We start from the raw sequence: 25,027 nt of genomic DNA, 5'->3' as shown, positions 1-25,027 counted from the left end.
GCGGTGAACACGCCGCTACACAAACACGTCGACATGGAGAAGATAAACAGAAAAGTGGCACAGCAGCTGCTGACGTTGTGTACATCTCAAATGGGCGTATAAAATGTCTGTGTGACACAGCTCTGGGTCTCGCTTGCATTAAACTGGCTTGCATTTTATTGAAGCTCCGTTGTTAAGGTCACAGCTAATGTAAGTACTGTTGTTTCGCGATCAAGTTAAAGTACGTTATTGAGCTGGGTAGCTAGTGTTAGCTGCAGGCTAACGGCAGCTGCTCCGTGGGTCAGTATCCTCATGCTTCACAGATTCGGCTTTGCGAACCTTAAACCTTTCGTAGTTGTCCAAAAAAAGACGGTACTGTAGAATTTGAATTTACCATCGGTTGTTGTGTAAAGAGTAATAAGGCTGTCAGGCTTTTTTTGTTTTCTAACATGACCTCTAACTATAATTTGGACAATTTCAACGTGGAGGCCTAACCTGCTAGCCTGCTTTTATTATTATTTTTTTTGTAGTCCACTGTTGTTTGGAGGGCTAAGACCACGGTGATAAAGTTTTCCTTTTATTTATTACTATATTGTCCACGTTTTTCAGTTAAAACGCTAAACTGTTGCCAGTGTGGTGAAAAATGCTTATTTTGTTAAAGTAATTGAAATATTTTCTTAGGAACTGTAGTCCTGAAATGGGGAGATAATGGGGGTTGAATTCAGCTTTTCCCCAGTATTTAGGTTTTTCAGTCACTTTTACTTAAACACATGTAATTCCGCATGCACATGTATGTACATGAATAGTTTACGTTTTGTTTCTCACTCTTGTTTGGTTGAATGTATACACCATAAATCTGTTTTAAAAAGCTGTAAGAAGGTGTATTTTTGTATTTTACCCTCTTGCAGCTGTTTCTTAGATTTATAGTGCACATATTACTTATTAATTATTTTATTTGTTAATGTAATTTGCACTACTTGTGCAATTTCAGTCTTATCTTTTACTTTCTTTGTGTTTATCATTGTTTTACATGTAAAGGTTTTGCACTCCCACAGTTTAGGGCCCTCACTGTGCTTTTACACTTTTACTGTAACTATCCTCCTTATTTGTTGTGGGCTGTATTATTTTTATTGTGTTATAACACAATAATTTCCCTTGTTTCCTCAATAAGTTTCCATTGATCATCTATCTTGCAGGGTTGTAACAATATGGAGAGTGACCTGAAGCCCCAGGATCAAAAGGACTTAGACAAGTTTATTAAGTTCTTTGCACTTAAGGTGAGACACTAACATAACTTTTTCTATACATCTGTAATTGCAGGTTTCTAAATGGACATTTGAGGCTTCAGAAGTGAATAAATAAATAAACAATGGAAAGCCAGGTTTTTATTAGTGTGGCTCAAAGCACTGGAATTAAAACAATCTTTTCCAACATATGTCTCTTTCATAAAAGTGCCTGTTATATTTTGGACAGGCTTGTCAGCAATTTTCTATGGATTGTTTCTGTAAAACCAGCTCATTGTTTGAGCAGCCTGTTTCTGTATCTGTAGACTGTCCAGGTGATAGTCCAAGCCAGGCTGGGAGAGAAGATCTGCACTCGCTCGTCATCATCGCCTACTGGATCTGACTGGGTAAAACAACGTAGTCATTCTCTGTCATGATTGTTTGGCTTTCAAGTTAACTGTGGATCTTTTCATGGCATGGATTATGGATATTCAGGTTAATATTCCTTCTAGTTTAATTTGGCCATCAAAGACATCCCAGAGGTTACCCATGAAGCCAAAAAGGCACTGGCTGGCCAGCTTCCAGGCATCGGGCGCTCCATGTGTGTTGAGATCTCTCTGAAGACATCAGAGGTAAAAAAAAAAAAAAACAAACAAAAAACCTGCATCCTGTTTTCTTGTTTTGTAAAAACTGGGCTTTGGGATTTATCATTGTTTTACACATTTGCAACACCAGCCAGACCACATCATTAACTAAATATGCAGCCTCTTTAATGTAACTGTGTTCGTTAGTTTTTCTTTGCTTTGTCTTCCTTCAGGGGGACTCGATGGAGTTAGAGACTTGGTGCCTGGAGATGAATGAAAAGTGAGTGAATTTTGTTTTTGCTTTAGTAAAAGTCTTCTGTAGGCCATGTGGTTCAGGGTTGCTGATTTTGCTTCTCCATGTTTGCACAGTATCAGCCAGCAGGACCACAAATCTTTTAACTATAGTATCTGAATCAGTACTGTTACTGATTTTCTCTGCCAAAACTTAGCTGTCAGACACCCGTACTAAACGTAGAGCTTTGTGAGCATCCAAGTCATGAAGAAGCTCAGAAATGCAGTAATAACCAGCAGTTTGAGTAAAATAATTTGTATATAAACAATTGGACATCACCCACTTTAATGGACAATGAGGTCCTATCCTCAAGCCTCAAGCTGAGAATTTTGACCCTCACCTTCTTGGTGTCTTGAAGCTTATTTCATTGTAGGAACTTGTAAATCAGAAGGGAGTTCTCTGTAAGTGTACTCTGGTCTATGGCTGTTTTTTTTCTCTAATGAGAACCGTAATTTAAAATAAACGAGTGTCTTGCTGTATTCAGTGAGATGTGAAGTCAGTGATTGAGCCCATAAACACATCAGTAAAGTGGGTCAGTGACGAGTGGCATTAGCTTCTCTTAAACCTCTTTAAAATCAGACTTCTTTTAAAACTAGAAGAGTCGAATGATAATTTGACCTAACTGCTGAAGTGTTTCCGTTTGAAAACTGTGTCTGAACTATTTTGTTTCTGTAGGTGGTAAAGTGAGCCTGTCGGCACCCTGTCAGGTCCACCAGCACTGTACAAAACACTGTTTTAATTTTGGTATTACTCTGTGCACCTGTGCTTTTGAAAGTACAGTCAAAATGATCAGTAATGGTCTCCATTCCCCAAGCACCACACTGCTTTATTCATACAAGATAAATTTAGAGAAGGGGTATCAAAGAAAGGTAGTCGGTGAGAAGCAGACCTGGAAACACGAAAACGAGCTGCCTTGCAGAGATATTTTTAAAATCCCCTTAAGCTGCTGTATTGTAACACATCACCGTGTTTTCTGTCTGCTGCAGGTGCGATAAGGAAATCAAGGTGTCATATGCAGTCTATAACCGTCTGTCTGTCCTCTTGAAGTCTCTGCTGGCCATCACCAGAGTCACGCCTGCTTATAAACTGTCCAGAAAGCAGGGACACGACTATGTCATACTCTACAGGTACATTTGTCCTCACTTCCAGAATGCATCATCTCACTCCTTTTTATCTTTGTGCTGTTTTCAGTCCATTCTTCTAAACTGCGTGTTGCTTCTTCTGTCTAGGATCTACTTCGGGGAGGTCCAGCTGAGTGGATTAGGAGAAGGTAAGTTTAAGACCTGATTTAAGCTTCTGTGAAAAAGCTTTGTAGAGCCTACAACTGTTAAATATTCCTTATATTGAGACAATGATTGCTGTTCTTTCTCTGATAAATTCAAAACTGCGTTGACAAAGTAGCTGTAAATGCCCCGGAGGAGTTGATGGTGCTAAACAGGCCATTCACAGTAGTTGTAGACTGCAACCTGATATGTAATGACCCTTTTTTCAGACTCATGTGATGAGGCACATGATCAATAGTGGGTCAGCGATCCTTTTAAGGGACAACAACATTAGGGCTTCAATACCTGGGACTAGAGCTGGGCGATATGAGATTTTTTCATATCACGATATGTTTTTTTCATTTCAGGCGATAACGATATCTATCACGATATAAGCCAAATAACTATATTTGTAAGATTTAAATGTGCCGTTGCTCACAAGTAAAATGTGAAATAATCAGCAGCTTGTTTTGATTTAAATATTTATTTCCCATAATAAGTTCAACATGGTAGATGTACTTAAGGAACATGAGACTTTTTCAGATAAATAAAGGCAAATATTGCAAACTACACAAAAGGCAGCCGCTAAAGCGTTTAAGTTTCAAAATAGAACAAACAAAACAGACTAAATTGTCAATTCCACTTAGAAACAAAATATTAATTCTAAAAATAAATCTTAGTTTGTTTTACAGAAGAACAGACAAAACTGACTAACTTTTGTCAATATCAAATAAACTGAGAACTAAAAGGAAATTCTCAATCTCTCCTTGTTGTATAGCTTAGCTTTTCAAACAGTTTTAACAGTTACTTTAGTCTGACAAAAGCCGAATGACGAATTAGCGCTTCCAGTCAGAGACTGAGGCTACGTCCACACGTACACGGGTATTTTTGAAAACGGAGATTTTCCGTTTTCGTTTTAAAAAATAATCCCGTCCACACATAAAGGCAGAAATGAAGGAAAACGCTGCTATGAACATGCCAAAGCAGCAGGTGGCGCTAGATTCCTAACCGTGTAGAGATGTTGGCCAATCAGAAGTCTAGAAGCCTCGGTGGGAAAAAGTAAACAAAGCTGGGGCATAGAAGCAGAACAGAGTCGTATGTGTGGAGGGACAGTAACTGTGTGTATATGTAAGCATTTAAACACTGCAGAGAGTAGAATTAACAGTAACAGTATTGTAGAAATTCATTTCACCGAAACAATAACGTGGCGCACAGTGTGACGCATGCACCAGTTTATTGTATTTCCAGTCTTGCTTTCGGCACAATTTACAGTGCACGCTACTCTGTTTTTTGTCAGACTTGAAATAGCCGAAATACCTTCACACTACGGAACTTCTATGGCTCTTCCGTTCGACAATCTCTCCGGCGTTGGAACCATCATCTGTTTTCTCTTCGGTCACGCTCGGTTGATTTTTCTAGTCGGCACACTCATTTCCTCCATTACCCGCTGGCTCCATTACCCGCTGGCTGCTTCCCAAACAAACACACGTGCGGCTTGGCACTTGTGCTGTACGTAACAAGTCACGCGACGTGACGCTGCGGCTGTGATTGGTTCGGCTCTGCGCTACTTAATTTGGATTGGCTGACCTTTTCTTTTTTTTTTTTCTTTTTTTTAAAAGAGGACAAGAGCGGCGAGGTCTATCGCGATAGCTTAATTTCTCTATCGAGTAAAAGTTATATCGCGATACATATCGTTATCGTTCTATCGCCCAGCTCTACCTGGGACTCGCCACCGTTTGCTCTTAGAACTGAAGAAGCTTCTCGGATGAGAGGTGGAAACGTCTTCAAGAAACTTCAAGTCCAGTCGCTTTTCTTTCCAAGCTCCTTAGATTACTATGACCTGGATGACCGACAACCTGACATGTAGTTAAATTTCTAGGGAGGTGTGCGCCAGGTTATGTTGTACTTTCTGTTGTTCAGAGGTGTTTGTGGTTGTGCCATATGTCGCAGTGTTTTCCAACTGAAGCATCACCAATTTATGCTTCACTGGGAAATCTATGATGAAAACTGACGTGCACTTCCAGAGATACATAAGGAACAATAGTCACAGCGTCAACATAAGGACTCGTGGTAATTAACACGTAATGCACCCGCACAAGCATAAAAGTCTGCAACGACATCAGCCAGTCACATAGGTTGCGATGTGGGCTCTGCAATGGTGTACCACAGAAGTCTAAATCAGGACCAACTCGGCTCCATGACTGACATTTGTTAAATCAATACAGAAACACTGAACAACACACATCTCTCCATGTTTTCTGCTCCAGTTTGACACAGCAGTTTGATTTGCTTGTACTGTAAACATTTTTTCAAAAGTAAGCTTTCATCACTACTGTATTGCATTAAGTACTTTCACACTATAGGGCTGGTTTACATTTGCTTATGTTGTGCTTGTTTTTAAGGTTTCCAAACGGTGCGCGTTGGAGTTGTTGGCACCCCTATCGGTACAATCACGCTTTCGTGCGCCTACCGCACCAATCTGGCATTCATGTCTAACAGGTAACCAACAAATCAAAGCCACAACAGCTGTTCTTCAGAGAAGGTTCTTGTATATTTATTCCAATGGGAAACGCATCTTATGAGCAGTTTAACTGTCCTCCTCTTCAGGCAATTCGAAAGGTCGGCTCCCATCATGGGGATCATCGTGGATCACTTTGTGGATCCTCCCTGCAGCAGCCAGCGTCCGGCAAACATGGGCCATCCCTGCAACTACAGGTAGCTTCGCCACTCAGTCTGGTTTTGTCTCCCACAACTGCAGAGAAGTTTAAATGACCTCCAAGTGCAGAAGTTGAGTAGTCAGATTCAAGGTGATGCAATCCATCATTCTGAGGTCACACTTTATCTCCCTGTCCTTTATCTCCATGAGAGTCGAATCGGTGTATCAGAAGGAAAACATACAGTGTCTTAATCTAATATCACTCTGTGTCATTTGACCTCAGGCTTTCTGTTATCTTTCAGTAAAAGAAACAAATGTATACATGTCTGCCATCAGCTCAGAACTTCAACTACAAATATCTCTGTGTGCAGGGCTCCCGATGAAGAGGACGGAGGGCAGTTTGCAGGCGTTCAGGACTCACAGGAGGTCTGCGCCACCTCCTTCTCCACCTCCCCTCCCTCTCAGGTTAGCGTACGCTCCCTCACCCCTCGTCGTCATCTCTTTCTTTAACCTGTGGATTCTTCTCTCCATTTTCACTCCTGTTTTTCATTTCGCTTTCTCTTTTTCTCTCCTTGTCTTTTTTTTCTCTTTTCCTGTTGTCTTGTTGTGCGTTCTATCTGTGTGTGTGTGTGTGTGTGTGTGTGTGTGTGCGCGCGCCTGCTTTGGCTCAGTGTGTGTGTACGCTGAGCCCGTCTCCCTCTAAACTGCCCAAGCCCCTCCCGCTGGATAGTCTGCAGCTCCCATTGGCTCCTGGACTTGTCACTCACACTGTGAGTCTATACTGACCATTGGGAGGGAGTGTGACTCTTTGTGTTTTTGTGAGACACATCCTGATTCTGCACTGAACAGATCTGTTTTCTCAGACTTAACATTTGCTTTTGGGCGTGTGTTCATCTAATCCTGTTCTTTCCATCTTCTGTTTAAATTTCCACTACTTTGTTCAGTGCACAGCTTCAGTTTGCTGCTGATCACTAGACATGTTTGATCATCCACATCACATGGCACCACCTCAGTAAATCTATCATTGTGATAGCTCAGCATGTCCCTTAAAAGTCACACAGTATATGATAAACCTGAACTCCTCCATGCTTAATCGTTCCTCCTGTGTCTCTTCCTGTTCAGCTGTACGCCTCCAGGTTATCCTACCAGCCGACAGCTTTAATAGGAGCTGCAGAGTTTTGTCACCCTGCTTCCAATCCAAACCAGGTGATAACGCCATTCACACCATCAGCAGTTAATTATGTTTTATGCCCAGAGTTTATTTTTCTCTTCACAAGAACACAATAGGAAGACAGAAACAACAGAACTCAATTAAACAAGAATCACCAGTGGCTACAATGATCTGAAGAAGTGTCAGAAAATAAAGGTTTAAGATCCGAGGCAGCCGTGGAAAGACATCAAAGCTCTCAGCTCAGTAGTTTGTGATGGAAGAGGTCAGGCATACTTTTTACACTAAACAAAAAGCTGTGTTTTATTTTAAATTATTGAGCCAGCTGTTGAACAAGAATCTTCCAACTTCATATTTGTAGGTCATAGTAAGAGGACCTTCTTGCTGCAAGGCTATCACCGCAACATTTTAAAACTATGATTAAAGTGTTAATAAGTTCATAAAATTAGTTCCACATAAAAAGAAAACTGACACTGAAACACTGACTAAAAATAAACATGATTAGAAAGAAACGGCAGTGGACTAAGAATCAAACCCTGTGGAACTCCATTTCTGAGGTGATTGCAGGAATGCATAAAACGTCCCACTTATGATGAGGACGATGCGATCAGTGAAGCAAAGACTTCTGACTGTTATAAATAATGATGTTATGGTGGTTTATTCTCATAGTTTGATATTCTGTTTTCCAGAAAGCCTAATGAAGGACTGCAGTTATGATTTCTTCTATTTACTGATTAACATTCTTATTTCCTAATTAGCTTCTTAAATAACTAAACAATGTCCATCAAGATTCTTGTTTATGTCCTCTCATAACCCTGCCATTGCTTCTTCTCTAGGTCTTGCATGCTGGGAAGGAAGGCGGGGCTCTGTTGATGCCTCCTCATGGAGCAGATGTTCATCTGACAGTAGAGCATGCCCCCAACACACCGAGCAGCAGGTGATTGTCCGCTGGCTTTGCATTAACCAGTGAAAACTGTAACCTATTTTTATTCCCTGAACTCCAGTGTTGGTCCGTAGTTCCGTTAAATCATTTTGAAATTTAAACTTCCTGTCTTGTCCCTCTCTCTCCTCTCAGTGGCGATGATGACGGCTTGTCGCAGAGCGGAGAAAGACGCAAAGAAGAAGGGCGGAGGAGCGTTTCTCCCTCGGACCCTGTGGAGTCGCTCAATGCGTTCACAAGGAAGGTCGGAGCCTTTGTTAATAAACCCAGCACACAGGTACGTCATCTTAAGCTGCTTTTTACACCGATTTTAGTTTCTCACCCACCACACTGAACCCTGCTCTGTGTGTATCTATGTAGATAACAGCAGCCAGTCTGGACCTGCCATTTGCGGCGTTTGCTCCTCGAGGCCTGGACTCAGAGGAGAATGATCCTATGGTAACTTCAGTGTTATGGTGGACAAAAATAATGCTCCCAAATGTCTTGTCTTGCACAACAAGTACAGTTGAGGTTCACTTTAAGGCTGACGCCTTTTCTGCTGTGCGTGTGCGTTTGTGTTCAGGTTCACCCTCCAGATTCTCCTCCCTGCCCATCTCCCCTGCAGGGCAGCCTTCATTCTCAGGGCTCAGAGGGGTCAGGGCAGCAGGACGACTTCGTCATGGTTGATTTTGTATGTAGTTATTTTTTTTATTAGGGGAAAAAAAAACAGTGCACAGCTGGGTTCAAACAAAAAAAAAAGTCCAATTTAAAGCAAAACAAGATTCCAGGTGTTTTATTATGAAGCTGAAGTGGTTTCTCTTCCCGTCTACCTAGCGTCCGGCCTTCTCTAAAGACGACTTGCTGCCGATGGATCTGGGCACCTTCTACAGAGAGTTTCAGAATCCTCCACAACTGGCCAGTCTCTCACTTCACATCAGTTCCCAATCGATGGCCGACGACCTGGTAAATACCTTCTTATTTGCAATTGTGTTGACGGCGAAGCTTTTGGCGCCTACAGAATTGACAGCACGGAAATGAATCTCAGTAGTCACGTGAGTTTGCGTTCTCCCTCCGCAGGACTCGCTGCCGGAGAAGCTGCGCGTCTATGAGAAAAACATAGACGAGTTCGACGCCTTCGTGGACATGCTTCAGTAGGCGAGGAGTGAGGGGGGCGAAGGCTGAAAGTAGAGAAGGACTTCCTGAGGAGACAAAGACAAAGAAATGGACACTGAAAAATGAATGAAAGGGAGAAGCAGACTGGAGGCTCCTCTGGTTGTTTGTCCTGTGGAAATTACTCTGACTTAATCACCGTGTTTCAATGTGAAATTTCCCTCTCCTTCCTGTCAAGCACACTTAACAGCTTGTACATCTTCACTGTAAATACTATGTTATCTCCTGTGACACTGACACACACACCCCTTTGTGGTCCGGTAGGGTTGATCCAACTCAAAGGTCTTCATTTTCTCTGTGGCGTAAATCGGCTCTCATCTTCAGTGTTTAATCAAATCAGATGATCGTGGCGTTTTCAGTCACTTCAGACAACCACCCACATCCGAGGACAGGCTACCTGCATTCTTGAGAACTGTAGCTCACCGCCGAACACTAAAATCACCTTGCTGATCATATCTGAGCTGAAGCTGACGGATCTACAAGTCGAATGAGTACGTTTCACATTATGAGTTTTCTCTTTAAAGCCAGTCTGGACAAATAAAGTTGCACATGGCCTTGTAAGAGGATTTCTGTGCTCTGCTTTACAGCGAAGGCGGCGCTCGCTTCAATGTCCCTCAGCAGGTTTTCCCAGCTGGTCTGGGGATTTAAACTGCCAACTTCAGCATTTGCAAATGTCCCCAGTGGAATGTAAAGTGAATTAACTGCTGTACAGAAAACATTTCCACGCTTCAGTTTGCTTTGCAACAACACTCAGTTGCCAGTTAAACCACGTACTCCTAGCTGAAACTAATACAACATCCCACCCCTGCGATAACACGTCGGTTTTTGTTGAAACTTAACGATCATTTTGAAGGTTGGTAATTGTGAATCAAGGGGAATAATGACCCCCCCAGTTCAATAAAATTTACCACCATCTTAAATCGCAGCCTTGAAAATGACCATGAGGTTTAACCAGCCCCAGTTTAATCAAGAAGTCAACATAACCTGCGTGGATACTGGATTTTATTGCAGGATGTTAGTTTGAGCTTTCCAGTAGCCTGGTGTTTACCGTGCGCTCTTCGACATGCTTATGTTTATTTTGATCTTTTTTTGATTAAAAGAGGGAAACATTTCCAGTTGTCTTCAGAGGGTAACATCCATGACTGTTCAGTTTGGTTGAAAGCTTTAAACTTTTCTTTTGGTGTAGATGTCCCAATAAAGCTCTGTACAAACTACATGGCAAACCTGTGACTCGTGTCTTCAGTGGCTGGGATGTTTTACCAGGATCCAGAATTACCCAATAATTCATAATTTAAAACTTTATATATTTTTAAAAATATATACATGTATAAATATAAGTGCGTAATATAATAGACACTTAAAAAAAATTTCTTTTTAAGCGTAGCAGTTATATCTTGCCATTTTAGTGTAACAGCACCTGTAAACACACTGCAAGAATTTGAGTTGTGACAAAGTATCCTGAATTTCCCAGAAGTACAACCTCAAGAGGAGCTTTCAAAACCTCTGAGACAAGATGGGGAGAAAATTTTAAAATTGATTTTTAGTTGTGCCATCCAGGAGGGGCTCAGAGTAGAGCAGCTGCTGCTCCACATCGAAAGGAGCCAGCTGAGGTGGTTCGGGCATCTGACAAGGATGCCCCCTGGGCGCCTCCTGGGTGAGATGTTCCAGGCATGTCCCACCGGGAGGAGGCCCCGGGGCAGACCCAGGACACGCTGGAGAGATGATATCTCTCGGCTGGCCTGGGAACGCCTTGGTATTCCCCCGGATAAGCTGGAGGAGGTGGCTGGGGAGAGGGAGGTCTGGGCCTCTTTGCTTAGGCTGCTGCCCCCGCGACCCGGCCTCGGATAAAGCGGATGAAGATGGATGGATGATTTTTTATACAGAAACTACTTTCAGCTGTGCCACATGTTTGAACACTTTAATCCTGGCTGTAAACACTACTTTGGGTTAGAATTGAACTGAATTTCAGCTTACAGAACATGTTAATCAGGATGGCACTGGCAGAATCAACATCTTATGTGTTGCGAAATTAAAGCCAGTTTAGACAAAGCTTCAAAATATGCGCGTGTAGACATGTGATGACAGTTTCCCCTGGTTGTCCAAGATGCCGAATGACTGGAAGTTGCAAGCAGAAAATGAAGACCACTTTTTCAGAATTCTCAAATGTAGTTTTATTCTTGGTAGTTTCTGGATTTCCATCACATACCTGCAGGACTGCAAAGGGTCAGAACTGTAAAGTTAAGAGTAAGGTAGTACTTAAACAAATACGTTTCATTCTACACTTCATATTTCACCAACGCGCCACAGGCTTTACAGCTGTGACCAACTTCTTAGAGAGCGCCGAGTCGTTATGCTGCTACCTAAAAAGGGCCCTTAACCGTTCAAATGCTTCACTTCCTGTGAACAGCTGTCTGGAAGGCTATGGAGGAAAGCTGCTCAAGTCGATATCAACTCTCCCAGACAACGATGACGTAAATTTCCTAACGATGAATATTTTCTAGGGTTAGCCACTTAAACATGCCATTACTTTTGAAAGCTCTGAGCTGCAGTAGTCAGAGGACATTTCCCCCCAGGAAATGCTGGGGTGATGTAACGAGAAAAGAATAAAAATAAAAATACAAAAAAATAAAATAATAATTTCACAGGAGACAGGCAGTGATTGCCCAGTGTGCATTTCCACCTCGTTCAGTTGCTCAGTCCACTAGAATTGTCCTGTCCCCACGTCCCCCCCCCACTGTAGCTCCTCCTGAGCCCGACTGTCCAATGAGTTTGTGTAGGGCGACTTGGTGATTGAGTCTGGGCGCGACAAGACCGGTCACATGTCTGGGAATGGTTGGGAAAAAAATAAAAACATCCGAGTAGAAGACGTGTAACGGTGATGAGACAAAACCTTTTACTCTTATCCCACTCCCGTCAATACAGGTAAAAAGTCTTTAAAGCAGATGGCCAGAGTCCTCCTTCGTCATTCATATCCAACCTGCTCCAAGTCAGTTGAATGTAGGTGGAGTAATGTAGTTGGTAGGGGGTTGTGGTTGGGGTGAAGCCAGCATCCATATGCACTACAGATCAGAGCAGGAGGAAGAAGAGGGAGTGTTTGGAGGAGGTTCAGGAGTTCAACTTTTCTTAATGGGCTTGATTTTTAATTTTTAAAGAGAAGGGAGGTGACGGAGGCGAGGTTCAGGCTCAGGCAGTACTCAGAAGGTCCTGTATGGCTTTCTGCTGCGTCTCATTGAGTGTCGATATGCACTGTGTCCACAATCCTGCTGAGGTCTGGAAGATATGACAAGAATATGTTTAAATGCTTTGCAGATTACCCAAAGTAGATTTGAGGGCTGTGTCTACATTTCTGGGCTTACCTGCACTTGACGGATCACGTTAGCGAGCCGCTTGCTGCACGCGTCTTCGCTCTTGATAGATTCATTTGAGACGCCGTCGGCTATGATGAAGAAAATTTTAGGAAGATTTGCGTTCTCTGGTCCGAGGACAATCGGGTTGTTGCTGTGGAGAAAGGATTGAGAGGTCAGGTGTGCAGGGTGGAGGTGGTTCATAGACAGTCAGGAAAATGAAGTCTCGGTACCCTACCTCTCAATGAGGTCACAGAGGAAGTCAAAAGTGTGGACCGCCTCCTCTTTGTCCTCTTTGAGCGGTAGCCAGCTGAGCCAATGGGGAAGGACCTCGTTAACGTTGACGCACTCTGGTCGGAACCTCATGAGCTTTCCCACAGCAGAGACGCAGTTCTCTGTAGCGTTGACGTTTTCCTTTGAGCGCGAGTCAGCTGCCTGGATGACTCTGACCAGCAGGGGGAGGGCCTCTGTGACGAAGAAGAAAGACCAGAGCACATCATGTAGGTGTCGCTAAACAACTGAACTGCCAGCAGGTAAAGTAAAGACCAGGTCATACCTGTGCAGAAGGGGCGGTAGTTCTCGCCTCCGAACTGAGCCATGACGCCGACGCCGTAGGCAGCTGCCTGCCGGACCTCGGGGCTCGTGTCGCAGAGTGACTGGATCATCGGCCGCAAGAAATATTCTGCGTATTTGAACGAGGAGGGGCTGCAGTGCTCCACCACATCGTCAAAGATGCACAGACCCCACTGTCTGTCAGCCCAGGGCCTGTTAGGACACTGAAGACAAGTGAGACAGTTTAGTAGTATTCATTTCCAGTTTCCATGTACATATGATACTAAAAACAGTGCTCAACAATCACTCACTATTAGCTGGACAATGAGCTGCAGCAGCTGCTCAAACCAAGGCAGCACCTTCTCTTTGTAACTGCTGAACACCGAGTGCAGGATGTCAGATACTTTGGTCAGAATGTACACATCGTTCTCATCCTGGGAGAAGACAAACACCATGATGGCTTGGAGTGTCTTGCATCATCATCATCATTTTTGAAGGTTAACACACAAAGCAAAAATATTTACCTCATCTTGTAGTGTTTCCTCTACCTGCTCATCATAATCTTCATCCTGTCTCTTAGCTGGATAACACAAGTATGTGTTAGGATTTTGTACCAGCATTTAAAATAATCATGCCCTCATGGTATTTGTGATGTATCATTTGTCATGGGTAAAATATTTGTGTTTCTGAAGTCTCACCCTGCCTGAGCTCCTGGTTCTTAAAGTGCTCCTCCAGCTTCCCCTTCAGGATGCCGCCCAGCTCCTCAAAATGCTCGCTGTTCAGACAGCCGTCTCCCATCAGCTCTATGCACTTTAACAAACACACTTTTGTCAGTGCACAAAATAACATGGCTCACGGGGAGGAGAAAAAAAAAAAAAAAAAAAAAAAAAAAAAAAAAAAAAAAAGCCCAAAATGTAGCTACCTTGGCAAACGAATGCATGATTTCTGACAGGACATCCGAGTCTGGCTCTGTGCCGATGGCCTTGATGAGGGCGTCACACATGAAGTGCCACATCTGGGTGAGGTATTCTGGTCCTCGAACCCGGGCACACTCAAGCAGCAGGGGCATGGACTCAGCTGCTGCCACCCGCACACGTGAGACAGTTAAGGCCAACGTCACCTGTATTTTCACTTAATCTGAACAGTGGAACCATCAGAGACGTTCATGCTGAAGTCTTTAACATCTAAACATGGAATCTGATCGTGCTGCCTCCTCCTGAATGTTTGAATCCAGCTAAACTATTTTAAAGGTTGAATGCCCCTGCCCCCCCAAAATCATGCAGCACTGAGTGCCCTGGAAGAATAGGAAATTGCTATATAAGAATCAGACCATTCAATTATACTGAAGTTTAAAATGTCATAACAAGAGGATATCATCATGAAAGTAGAACTTGAGCAGAGGAACCATGAGTTTCACCACCTGCTCTGTGTACTCAACAAAACCTTCCTTCAGCTCTTTGGCATAACACACCTGAGAAAAAGAAAGAAGAGGAAGAGTGAGTGATGACCACATCCACAGCTTCTCAGGACAGTCTTGAGTCTCATTTTCTTCTCACCAGCATCTGACAGGCAGTAGCCTTCTCCTCCAGGCCAGCTGTCTTGATTCCAAAACTCTGCTGGTCTCCCAGGTTGACAAACTCCCAGCCATCATCCTCTGATATGTTCTCCATGTCCTGGGCTTTAAAAGGAGAAAAGTGAAAGAGTTTTAAGTGAATCCTTTACATTACACATACAAGAATCACATATAGAAGTCCCAGCAGGCAGCACATTACTGCAATATTAAATATGAACACGTGACAGTGAGCAGATATTCTTCAGAGATTTGTGACTATTAATCTACGGACACTGATTCGTTGCAATATGGGTAAAGGTACATGGCTGCAGCCTTTATTCACCACTGGATTGATCAGGTTTAAAGCATGCTTTGGTAACTGATCATTTGAATGCCTGCAGACTTTCATTTCAGGCTTATAGAACAAACTGGACACGCATCAGAAGTCAGTGCAGGAGGCACAGGCGGCAGCTGTCTGTTACTTACTGTCAAGCAGGGCCACCTCAGGCTTGATGGAGGCAGTCTTCATCAGGGGGCCCATCACCACCGGCAGATACTGCTGGAACTCCTTCCCCAGAATCTTGCACATTCTCGCCCAGGCTGAGATCATGTAGGAGATCTAAACCGAGAACAAACCATAGCAGCTGACTGTGTGTGACCACCACCTTGAACTAGATAGTTTTAAGTTTTGTTCAAGTCGTCCTACCTGGGGATCATCATCCTCCAGATCGTTGAAGTCAGTCTGGGTCTTGAGGAGCAGCTGCATTACAGCCGATGCATCTGGCATGAACTAGAAGGGCAGAGAGAAAGATGTGCGAATATGAGGGTTAAAGCTTAATTTAAAGGGAATAACCTTGAATTAGGATCTTGGCACATGGTATGCTTTGGTGGTCAAAGTATACCTTCTCCTTGCCGACAGCCAGGCCGATGAGACTGATGCACTCTATGGTCTTGCCGCGCAGCAGCCGGAGCTCCTTCTGCACGGCGTTTTCTACAATGTGTTTGAGCGAGGGCATGAACATGTCGTAATATGGCACAAACTTCTCCTCTGCGGTGTCGGCCACTGAGGCGATGGATGTCACCACCTGCTCCAGCACCAGCTTCGTGCCCTTCTGGATCAGCTGAAGGTTGAAGAAATGATTTGTATGAAACAGACCACACACACACACACACACACCGACTTTGTGAATGCACGGTCTCCTCAAACACTTTACTGTACCTCCTGCAGCTTGGCAACCATGATGACATGAAGGTGCTGCACCAAGTTGTCCAGATAAAGGATGAGCAGCGATTTAGGACAGTCCTCTGTAAAGTTTATGAGGGCGGCGGCGGCATGGGCCTGCACCCGAGGGTTACTCTGGTCCTCCATGGTCTGCAGCAGGGCTGAGATCACCTAAAACGAATAAACAAACTGTCTTTGTAGCCATGAAGAAAATGAAAATGCTTGCACAGCTGTTTAAGTCACTTCAGATACCTTATCATGGAATTTCTTTTGGAAGGTGGGGGCAAAGTCTGTGGCCATTTGTCCAATAGCATTGCAGGCGGCATACCGCACCCTTGGGTGCTAGGAAGGAGAAAAAAAAAAAAAAAGTGTAAATGATTAAGAAATGGGAAATGATGCGACTAAACATTGATCAACCAACCATTAAGACAGTTAAGTAAACTGAGTGGCACTTTTGTACAACGGCTGCCGTTTCCTTACAGGGTCGGCGCAGAACAGGAGGACAAAGCTGACGATCTCTTGGAGGATGGCCTCCATCTGCTGGTGGCAACCCTCACCGATGGCCGACAGCGCCATTAACCCAGCATGGCGATACTTCCAGTCAGCTAGCAGGAAACACATAATTGACACAAATTTAAGCACTTTAGTACCAAAGCAGCTGTTAATTTTGCTGTATGAAAACAAATGGTAGCTTAATTAAAGTTAAATCAGTGCTGCAGTAATGTGCAGCTTTACTTACGATTCTGCAGCATCTGCATGATATGCTGTTTGATCATGGGAAGAATGATCTTCCCTCCCAGACCACAGGCAATTCGATCAAGCGCGCTCTCCCCAGCCACAGCGTTACTGGTGAAGCACAAGAAACATCCAGGAACTTATGGACATGCACACATCTACTGAACTTCAGAGTACTTTAAGAAGTAGGGGACGCAGATGCTGTACCGACCCCTCAAAGATGGAAATATATTAGTGCATCAGGACGTACCTGTCAAAGTCTTCATCTTCCAGCTCATCTGCCATCGCCCACTCATCATCATCCTCGAGATCCACCATCATAGCCAGCATCTGAGGCACTAATAAACATAACAGACTTCTATCAAAACTACTCCACTCATCTTATTTGGGCACATCATTATAGAGGCCGCTGAATCAAACTCTTACCACTCTGTGCTACAATGGCCGTGTGTTTTCTTAGCATGGCCGCTGCCGTCTCTGATAACGTGACGATGACTTCCAATGCCAGCTGCCGTTGCATATTTGTAAGGTTGGTATCAGCGCACAGCTGAGGAGACAGGACAATTGCACATGAAACGATGCCTCGAGTCTTGATCAGTGGTAAAGAGATATTCACCATTTAGAGGTTGCAGCTTACCCTCAGACAGAGCTGCAGTGTTTCCTCCAAGTTGGGTCTCAAGTATTTGGGTGCCGTGTCTGCAATTTCCACCAGAGACTTGAGCACAGAGTCATCTCCCTGGTAGCATGACTCATTCACTGCCTGATGGGTAAATCAAACAAACAGGTAGGTTTGTAATGCAAATATATTCAACAGGTGTGGCAAAGTTAATGCCACATTCTGTCCTGACTTCCTCTTCCACCTTTATGAGTCAAACACAAAATATGCTACTGCAATAGAAGATTTGCTACAGGATCCAAGATGCCCAATATTTCATAATGATGCTGCATTATTATAACCTGCAGGAACAAACGCTACCAAACACTTGCATGTGTATTTGCTTTCACATGACTTCAATAACCTCTCAATGCAGAGACTGTCGTCAGAATCGATCATAACAGTATGAAAACATGTCACTCCGAGTAAGCAGTAGACCATTTACTTTGAAGTTCCAGCCTCCATTTGCAGATATCCAACATTAAACTTTAATTAATAGATCTTAAATGACTGATGCTCTTAGTGCTCAGAAGCCATTACCGGTGCAAAAACACAAGTACTGACAGGTTCCGTATCTACAGTACAAAGTGATCCGATCTGAAATCACAAACACACCAATGTGTTATAGCTTACCTGCAGGATTCCCGGCAGGAGATCAGCAAAGTGTTTCAGCAGAGCTGTGTTGCTTTCATTGGACAGAACAAAAGATGCTGCAGCCCGAGCCGCCAGGGTACGAATCTGTGAGATTAATTTAAATACATAAAAGCAGCTAAGAAAGGGAACTGAGAGGTGTGTGATATGAAAGAAAGATCCACACAAAGTTAAATGACATCACGTTTCAGCTACCAGGCCATGCCCCATCCTAAAACCTTACCTGTGGGTTTGCCTGGTCCTGCATGCACTGAACAAGCATGCGCTTGATAACTTCCATATAATGCTGCTGCTGGTTGCCAAAGATTCCTGGAAAGTTCCTAGAAAGATATCATTGGAAGACATCAGTCAGCCATCAGTGCATCCGCCTGAGTAAGAGTTTGAATTCATCATGCAACATGAGCTCACCAGAATATGTGCAAGGCAGCTTCTCGGAGGCCGACATTCTCAGCGTTGACAGAATCAAACAGAAACTTGAGCACCTCTGGCCACTGGTTATTCCCATCGTCATCTACATTAAACAAAAACACCAAACATTCCTCAGTAATTTCCACTTTGAATGTTATTTGATCAACATCTGAGAATTTCATTAATGACCCATGAGAATGTTTGCCCATTATTCCTGCATAACATGGGAAATACTGAGTCATGGCTTATCCATAGCGTTTAATCAACAGCCACCAGAAGAGAGTGAGAGAGAAAAAATAAATAAATATAAAAATCACCGATCAGGTTCCGGGACAGCTCGGCTGCAATGTCGCAGATCTTCTTGCGGATGGTTGGGGAAGTCTCTTGTTGGATGCCCGTCAGCAGCTCTGTTTTGATGGCTGTCTGCATCTCCACGGTCAGGCCTGGGTAGATCTCCTCAAAAGAGGAAGACAGCAGCCGCCGCAGCAGCACTGCTGCCATCTGTTTGACCTGTGGGGGCAAAAAAAATTATTAAATACAATGCTGCTTTCAACATGACGTCATACCTAAACAGTCATGTCAGACACCCATACACAAGTGTTCCTTTTTCAGTTTAGTTGGGCAGTTGGCTTACTGGACCAGCTAGTTTTATAGTTTATGCTCTCTATTTAACAAGTGTTGTGAAACAAATCGTTTCCTTCTGCAAAGACATGTTACCCGTTTGGTAAACCAAAACCTTTAGAGTGAGTGGTCATTAAGGGGAATAAAAAAAACAAAAACAAAACCAGACCGAGTGTCTTAGAATGGCAGAGTCACTCTCCCTGGGCCAAGCACCTCTCTGCCTGCTCCCATTTCAAGCCTCTAAAAATATCAGCCTTGAGGTAAAGTAAAGCAGAGGAAGCATGAGGACCCAAGCAGCTGGTGGATTCAGAGTAAACATGACTGCCTGAATGCCAGAACTGTGACTCACAACAAGCCGTAGTCAGGCAGCGCCGAGGCCTCACATGTGATAGCCGGACTACATACTTGAAATGCCAGCAATGTTGCATCTTTTAGAGAGAAAAGGTATTGCAGGCTTCAGTGTCACGCATTGCATCACTCTTTCCCATGTGTACTGCCATCTGAATGGGTAATAATTACGACAGACATATAATATTTCACCATCCTTTTATTAGATTCTGACAGAGGCTGGAGCGCATCCCTGATTACTTTGGATGATGTTTTTCCAAGTTATTGTGTGTATTAAAACCCACTCAGTACAGTATTCATATAGGGCAAAAATGCACATAATTCATTTATTTAGCATGTAATGTCTCATATTAACTGTGACACAGCACCCAAAAAACCCACGGAGATGTGAACGAGTGAAAAACAAATTTCATACGCAACATTTGTTGACAACTTAAGATTTTAAAGGTGAAAGAATTACGTCAACTTTGTCTGACCTTTGGCCTAAATGGTCCGTTTTTGGGTGTGTCAAGACTTCATTGAGCACAATACAACAGATCATAAATGTCTCAGATGGGCTCTTAAGTGGCCAAGTTTTTGAAGTTCCCCTGCTTCAGGCTGAAAAAATTCACCATGTCATGCCACAGATATGTTCACAATCCGTGTACAAACCTCCTCTGCAGCAGACGCATCTCTGACAGCTTGTAGCAAGAATGTGATCTTATTCTGGCCTGGAATATTGTCGTAGGTCTCCTGAAAAGAAAATGAAAGCACCGCGGTTAGGATCAGACAGGCCATGCACAACATGAATTTCTACTGCCAATACAGCATCATGTTCCCTTTACTGCAGTTACAAAGAAAACCAAAAAAACCCCCCCAAAACAAAACACTCAAGCTTAAACAGATGCTGTGGTCAAAATAATAAGGACTGTCCAGTGAGGTCATATCAGGGATTACCTGAAATATAAAGGCAGGACTGAATATTCACTTTTCCCATTTTTACTGAGGGTTAAGCTACAGAAGCATGAATATATTTTCCTTGTAAAAATGGCAAAAAAAAAACAAACAAAAAAAAAACCCCACAGGAAAATACATAGACATCTGTCAGGTAAGGTAACACTCTGCCTCAACTCACATTGTGTTTCTTTGCATAATCGCACCCCAAATGTCCAGTTCTGAGCCAGGAAAAACCCTGTACATCACTGATGTTTGCTATAAAGACAATCAGTATTTTAATGAGCAGTAAAAGTGTGACATTTGTGCAAGTGTACCAAATATGGCTATAAACTGAACATGAGCCCTAATGGGCTCATACACAAGAGCCACCCATTTATTTTACCACTGTTATGCTGGTTTACCCAAGTTAAATGAGACTCCACAGGGATACAGTGAAACCTCTGGTGTGCGCTCTGGTAAAAGTCACTATGTGCATGTAGTTTCAGCATCCCCATCATGTGGAAGGATCGAATACAAACTCTTAACACAACTGCACGGGAGAGCCACCTTCAATGATTCCCAAACTGACAAAATGAGACAGGGAGGAGCACAGATGTGCCAACGGCTGGGCTAAAATCAAATCCCAAACAATTAGAATCAGAATGACCAAGCGCTCAGGTTGAGCAACCCTTGAATTACCTGCAAATCAATCTGCAAAGTCCACTCCTCTTATAACCTGACTTGAACTACTGCACTAATCCATTTGTCCACCTAAAGCCTAAATGAGTTTGGTTGCCACACAAATTCAAATGCACTTCATGGCTTCTCACAATACCACCACTTGGATGAACTAGTGATGGGATTAACTACAAAAAAATTAAAATAAAGGGTGACTAACTGTATCTTTCAACTGTTAAAATGTGAGTTTAGGTCCCATACAGGTGGATCAATTCCTATTATGCGAGTAAAAGAACGGGAGGAGTTCCTATAAAGGATGAATTCCAGTGAGCTTAGCATCCCGGCAGACAGTCTGAGTTTATCAAAGAAAAACGCTGACTGGTAGAGAGAGGCGGTGTGTGATAAGATTCAACCACCTCATCCAAAAGTCGGGGTGCCGGAGAGGGAGGGGGACGCTGGTAACAATGCTCTGCGGCGACAAGAGGCTAATAATGGTGGTTGTGAGGGGGGGGGAGAGAGTGAATAGACGAGCTAGACACAGCCTAAACAAATCCTCTGAGAGAAACTAATCCGAGGAGACGAGCCTAGCTACTGACGTGTCTGAAACTGAGATGATCAACTTCACGAAGGGAAACACGGCTGCTAGTTTAAAACTGTCTGGTTAAGACTTGACTTTTAGTTAACACGACCGGAGGCCATTGCATAAGTAATCGCCCCTTTGAATGAACTACCTCACCATCTACAGCCTATCCCTTTGATGGTTTGTTTATCACCGCAGCAGTAACTCAGCATATGTGCCACGTTCAGTCTCAATATTCCGCTTTAATATTTTAGCAAGCCAATGTGCTGAACCCTAGCGTGCTAGCTAACAAACCTAGCAGCACTGTGGGTAGCTCATTAGCTTGCTGCTACTTCCTGTACTCTACAGGCGCCACTGTCAGCTGGAGGTTGGTTCCGACAAACGGGTCCGTTCACTTTTTACCGAACAGCCCGAGCTTTGCCGAGACACGTACGGCTACATGGTGTCATGACAGCGCTGGTATCTGTGACATCGAAATTATGTCCACGTATAACTACGCAACATGGTGGTAGTTAGCGTTAGCTGACTAGTACTCGGCTTCACAGCGCACGTGGGCTACCGAGCTTGACGTGAGAGGCTGCGCGCGGCCAGGATGGACAGCTAAGTGGTTAGCTTCTGCTAACTTGGCCACACGACTTCCAGCATTCGCCGAACTTGTCAGCCACTAAAAACTGTTTTTTTCCTCGTCTTACCTCTGCCTGTTTCCTGACGTTGTTGTCAGGGCTCATCAAGTTACCCAGCAAGAGGTAGAACTGCTGCTGTTCCGCCATTGCAGTGAGATCCAAAAAGAGCAGCCGGGTGGAGGAGCGGCGAAATGAACCCGGCAGACCCTGCCTCGGTCACACAATGCTGCTAGCGTCTTATTGGCTAGCTTTATCGACCTTACTCAGGGGTCATTGGATCGAAGACCTTAGGCATGCGCTCGCCATTGGCTGGCACGCACTCTCTGTGTCTATTGGTTGAAATCGACACAGGGAACGTGAATGCGTTGTTTCTATTAGCTACCGGTGAATTACTAAAGCGCGGGAGTTTATTGCGTCATGGCTGAGAAAATAGAAACAATCAGAGCAACAGTTCATCAACACGTTATCACAGCTAAAAAAGCAAACAGGTTTACTCAGTTGGATATACTAAAAACTGCAATTAGATAGGACTGAACGATGAATCAATTCCCCTTTATTTTCTAAATAACAAGATTGAAGTAGAGCTTTGAGTGAAGACTTTAGAAATGGCATGATTTGGTAATTTTACAAAAGAAATTAAACTTAATGCTTTCTCAGTCACTGCATATTGTTAGAATTAACCACATGAAGCCAAATGCATCATAGTTCATACAGGAGTTTTTGAGACCTGTGATTTTTTTCTTCTTCATGAAAGCCTAAATAAATTGCACAACAATGCCAGATGCAGATTATAACTCATAAATGCAAAGTAATATTTAATTCATTTTTTTTATTAGTCAGAAGGTTCAAGGAACAGTCCAGTTTTTTTTTTTTTTTTAAATACCATAAATAAATAAATAATTTTCTGGCAATTATTTTATGGTTCAGGCTTTATTTATTACGTTGTAATTTCAGGAAAAAAGTGCTATAATATGATGATGATGATGATGATTAGTATTATATGCAGATCATAAAGAATGAGAAGAAGAAGAGGCAGAAAAACAATACACTTGTTGCCCTATTAGATTTGTAGCTGATTTGTCGTTGTTTAGTTTTTTGTTCTGTCATGTTTCCCAACATTCATTCATTCATTTAGTTATGTCATATGCTCACATGCTTTTTTATGTTGAACATCTACCATTACAAGTCCAAAAGCATTCACATCTTGCAAGTAGAAATAGGTAAGAAAGAAATAATTCTAGATTTAAAGCCAAACTATGGTTGAAAATTGCATTTTTATATTTATAGTGTATATAGAAGAAACACCTGAATACAGATTGCAAGGTAAATTGTCTCATTTTTTTAATCTTACATTAACTGTATTATATGTTGAACTTGTTCTATTTCTGACTGAGTTTTTATGTGTTTATGTTTTCAAATCAAATCAAATCACTTTTATTGTCACATCACATGTGCAGGTACACTGGTACAGCACATGTGAGTGAAATTCTTGTGTACAAGCTTCACAAGCAACAGAGGCGTGCAAAATACAATACAATAACGTAAGAACAAACAAAATATAAGAATGGGTAAATCTGAGGATTATAACAATAAATATATGTACAAATATAAAGTGTATGCACATTACTGAATATGTATAGTATATATGTATATCTACGTGTGTGCATGTACATACATATATATATAAAATTAAATAAAAATAAAATACACAGAGGTCGTAATTGATTATTTTAATTGAAAAACGTGTTTGAGGCTTTTGGAAATATTCATAACTTATCTGAAATGCAAACTGCAGTGCTTTAGATACAGTCATTGTTTACATAGAGTACATGATTAGGTTAATGTTTTGCAGTGGGATTGCGTAATGTTCTCCCGCTAGGTGGCAGCCAAGCTTTGCTCAGTGGTTTCTTGATTGTATTTTTCTTTTTCTCAATGAGCTCATCCATGTGCCAGTAATAAGTGGCACATGCCTTCTATCAAGAAAGAGAAGGCAACCCTTGGACAATCCATAGCCAAGACTAATTTTAGCACAACCTTCCTGACTAAGTGGATCCACTTTTTTTGTAAAGTTTTTAAAGTTTCTTTAAAAAGCGAGGTTTGTCTTACTGGAGAAAATGTTCTGCAATACAGTGTCACAGACTCACACTGGCTATCGGCTCTGGGAAGTCATAATGACTCAATACGGGCCTGAGACTGACTTTTATAAAAAACAAAAAAGCAACATAACTTCTTGTTTTCTTTCTCTTTTTGTTTTCCGTCATGCATAAAGACACCTGTCAAATCACACTTATTGCGGTATTAAACGTAGAAACCACTCAGTTTATCACACAGCGCCCCTAGTGGTCTGAGCCTGCCTCGCCCTGCCATCACAGGGCTGCAGCAGAGTGCACAGCTGTGGACGGCGGGTCTGCAGCGAGTCCTGCATCTGTCTCTGAGCCCGCATAACTCCCCTCACCGTGAATCCTGTGATGACCCAAAGGTGAGAGGTAAGCTCGCGCTTCCATTAACATTGTTTTCTTTTTTTGTTCCATTTTTAAACTTTATTTCATAGACAAGCTCGTGGAATTCATCAGCCCGTCTGTGGTTAATGCGTTGAACGAATTAGCGCCGAACTTCATTTACAAATGTAAAATTTGTATTGCCTGGAAAGCTGGAAAGCATATTTCAGTTTAAAACCGTGAAGTATCCTTTAGTTGGAGTTCCCCCTCAAATTCGGCTCTAATATTTTCTTATTTAAATCACATGTTGGAAGCATTAAGTACTAAAGCTTTGAAGTTGACAGTTTGATGAAATTATTTGTTCTGTAAGTCAGAACTTCTTAACACTGCATCACGTGCTGTGAATGCATTTTAATATCTTTAAAAAGATTAGTAAAATTAGACAGTGTCGT

At 42.7% G+C, this 25,027-nt stretch overlaps 2 protein-coding genes across 4 annotated transcripts; one reads left to right on the top strand and one right to left on the bottom strand.

Moving 5' to 3' along the window:
* Nucleotides 1-10: 10 nt before the first annotated feature.
* On the top strand, nucleotides 11-10,469 carry atg13 (ATG13 autophagy related 13 homolog (S. cerevisiae)). Of its 3 annotated transcripts, none has more exons than XM_085447598.1 (18): nucleotides 11-189; nucleotides 1,176-1,256; nucleotides 1,529-1,609; nucleotides 1,715-1,834; nucleotides 2,020-2,066; nucleotides 3,065-3,205; nucleotides 3,308-3,348; nucleotides 5,743-5,839; nucleotides 5,948-6,055; nucleotides 6,368-6,461; nucleotides 6,668-6,766; nucleotides 7,119-7,202; nucleotides 8,001-8,101; nucleotides 8,240-8,381; nucleotides 8,465-8,542; nucleotides 8,667-8,774; nucleotides 8,918-9,046; nucleotides 9,161-10,469. In XM_085447598.1, exons 2-18 carry the CDS (start codon nucleotides 1,188-1,190, stop codon nucleotides 9,236-9,238), a joined length of 1,617 nt encoding a protein of 538 aa, XP_085303724.1. In that variant the 5' UTR covers nucleotides 11-189; nucleotides 1,176-1,187; the 3' UTR covers nucleotides 9,239-10,469. The 3 variants fall into 3 exon arrangements, with proteins under 3 accessions (XP_085303724.1, XP_085303726.1, XP_085303725.1); XM_085447599.1 differs by lacking the exon at nucleotides 11-189 and adding an exon at nucleotides 232-279; XM_085447600.1 differs by lacking the exon at nucleotides 6,668-6,766.
* A 681-nt stretch (nucleotides 10,470-11,150) lies between these two features.
* Nucleotides 11,151-22,485, bottom strand: ipo5 (importin 5). The gene is made up of 26 exons (XM_085448118.1): nucleotides 22,207-22,485; nucleotides 19,993-20,073; nucleotides 18,690-18,882; nucleotides 18,373-18,475; nucleotides 18,188-18,284; nucleotides 17,947-18,051; nucleotides 17,296-17,418; nucleotides 17,085-17,205; nucleotides 16,909-16,996; nucleotides 16,663-16,769; nucleotides 16,404-16,528; nucleotides 16,176-16,265; nucleotides 15,921-16,094; nucleotides 15,604-15,822; nucleotides 15,408-15,491; nucleotides 15,188-15,320; nucleotides 14,706-14,827; nucleotides 14,524-14,620; nucleotides 14,072-14,244; nucleotides 13,848-13,959; nucleotides 13,674-13,729; nucleotides 13,461-13,583; nucleotides 13,154-13,373; nucleotides 12,836-13,064; nucleotides 12,610-12,751; nucleotides 11,151-12,523 (listed from the first exon to the last, which is right to left on the bottom strand). Exons 1-26 carry the CDS (start codon nucleotides 22,282-22,284, stop codon nucleotides 12,437-12,439), a joined length of 3,282 nt encoding a protein of 1,093 aa, XP_085304244.1. The 5' UTR covers nucleotides 22,285-22,485; the 3' UTR covers nucleotides 11,151-12,436.
* Nucleotides 22,486-25,027: the final 2,542 nt, after the last annotated feature.

Source organism: Copadichromis virginalis, linkage group LG23, assembly GCF_057382275.1.
Source record: "Copadichromis virginalis isolate Kocher_CV1m ecotype Utaka linkage group LG23, C_Virginalis_male_GT1.1, whole genome shotgun sequence".
Classification (NCBI taxonomy): Eukaryota; Metazoa; Chordata; class Actinopteri; order Cichliformes; family Cichlidae; genus Copadichromis; species Copadichromis virginalis.
The sequence above is the reverse complement of the archived record's forward strand: the minus strand, read 5'-3'. Positions and strand labels throughout refer to the sequence as shown.

Excerpts from the sequence above, each read along its gene's own strand:
- ipo5 (XM_085448118.1), bottom strand. The coding sequence starts at position 22,284 with ATGGCGGAACAGCAGCAGTTCTACCTCTTGCTGGGTAACTTGATGAGC. Across the intron at positions 13,730-13,847 it reads GAACCAGGAGCTCAGGCAGG|CTAAGAGACAGGATGAAGAT; the intron begins GTGAGACTTCAG and ends TGTGTTATCCAG. Across the intron at positions 13,065-13,153 it reads CTACCGCCCCTTCTGCACAG|AGGCCCTCCCCCTGCTGGTC; the intron begins GTATGACCTGGT and ends TCTTCGTCACAG.
- atg13 (XM_085447598.1), top strand. The coding sequence starts at position 1,188 with ATGGAGAGTGACCTGAAGCCCCAGGATCAAAAGGACTTAGACAAGTTT. Across the intron at positions 1,257-1,528 it reads TTAAGTTCTTTGCACTTAAG|ACTGTCCAGGTGATAGTCCA; the intron begins GTGAGACACTAA and ends CTGTATCTGTAG. Across the intron at positions 2,067-3,064 it reads TGCCTGGAGATGAATGAAAA|GTGCGATAAGGAAATCAAGG; the intron begins GTGAGTGAATTT and ends TGTCTGCTGCAG.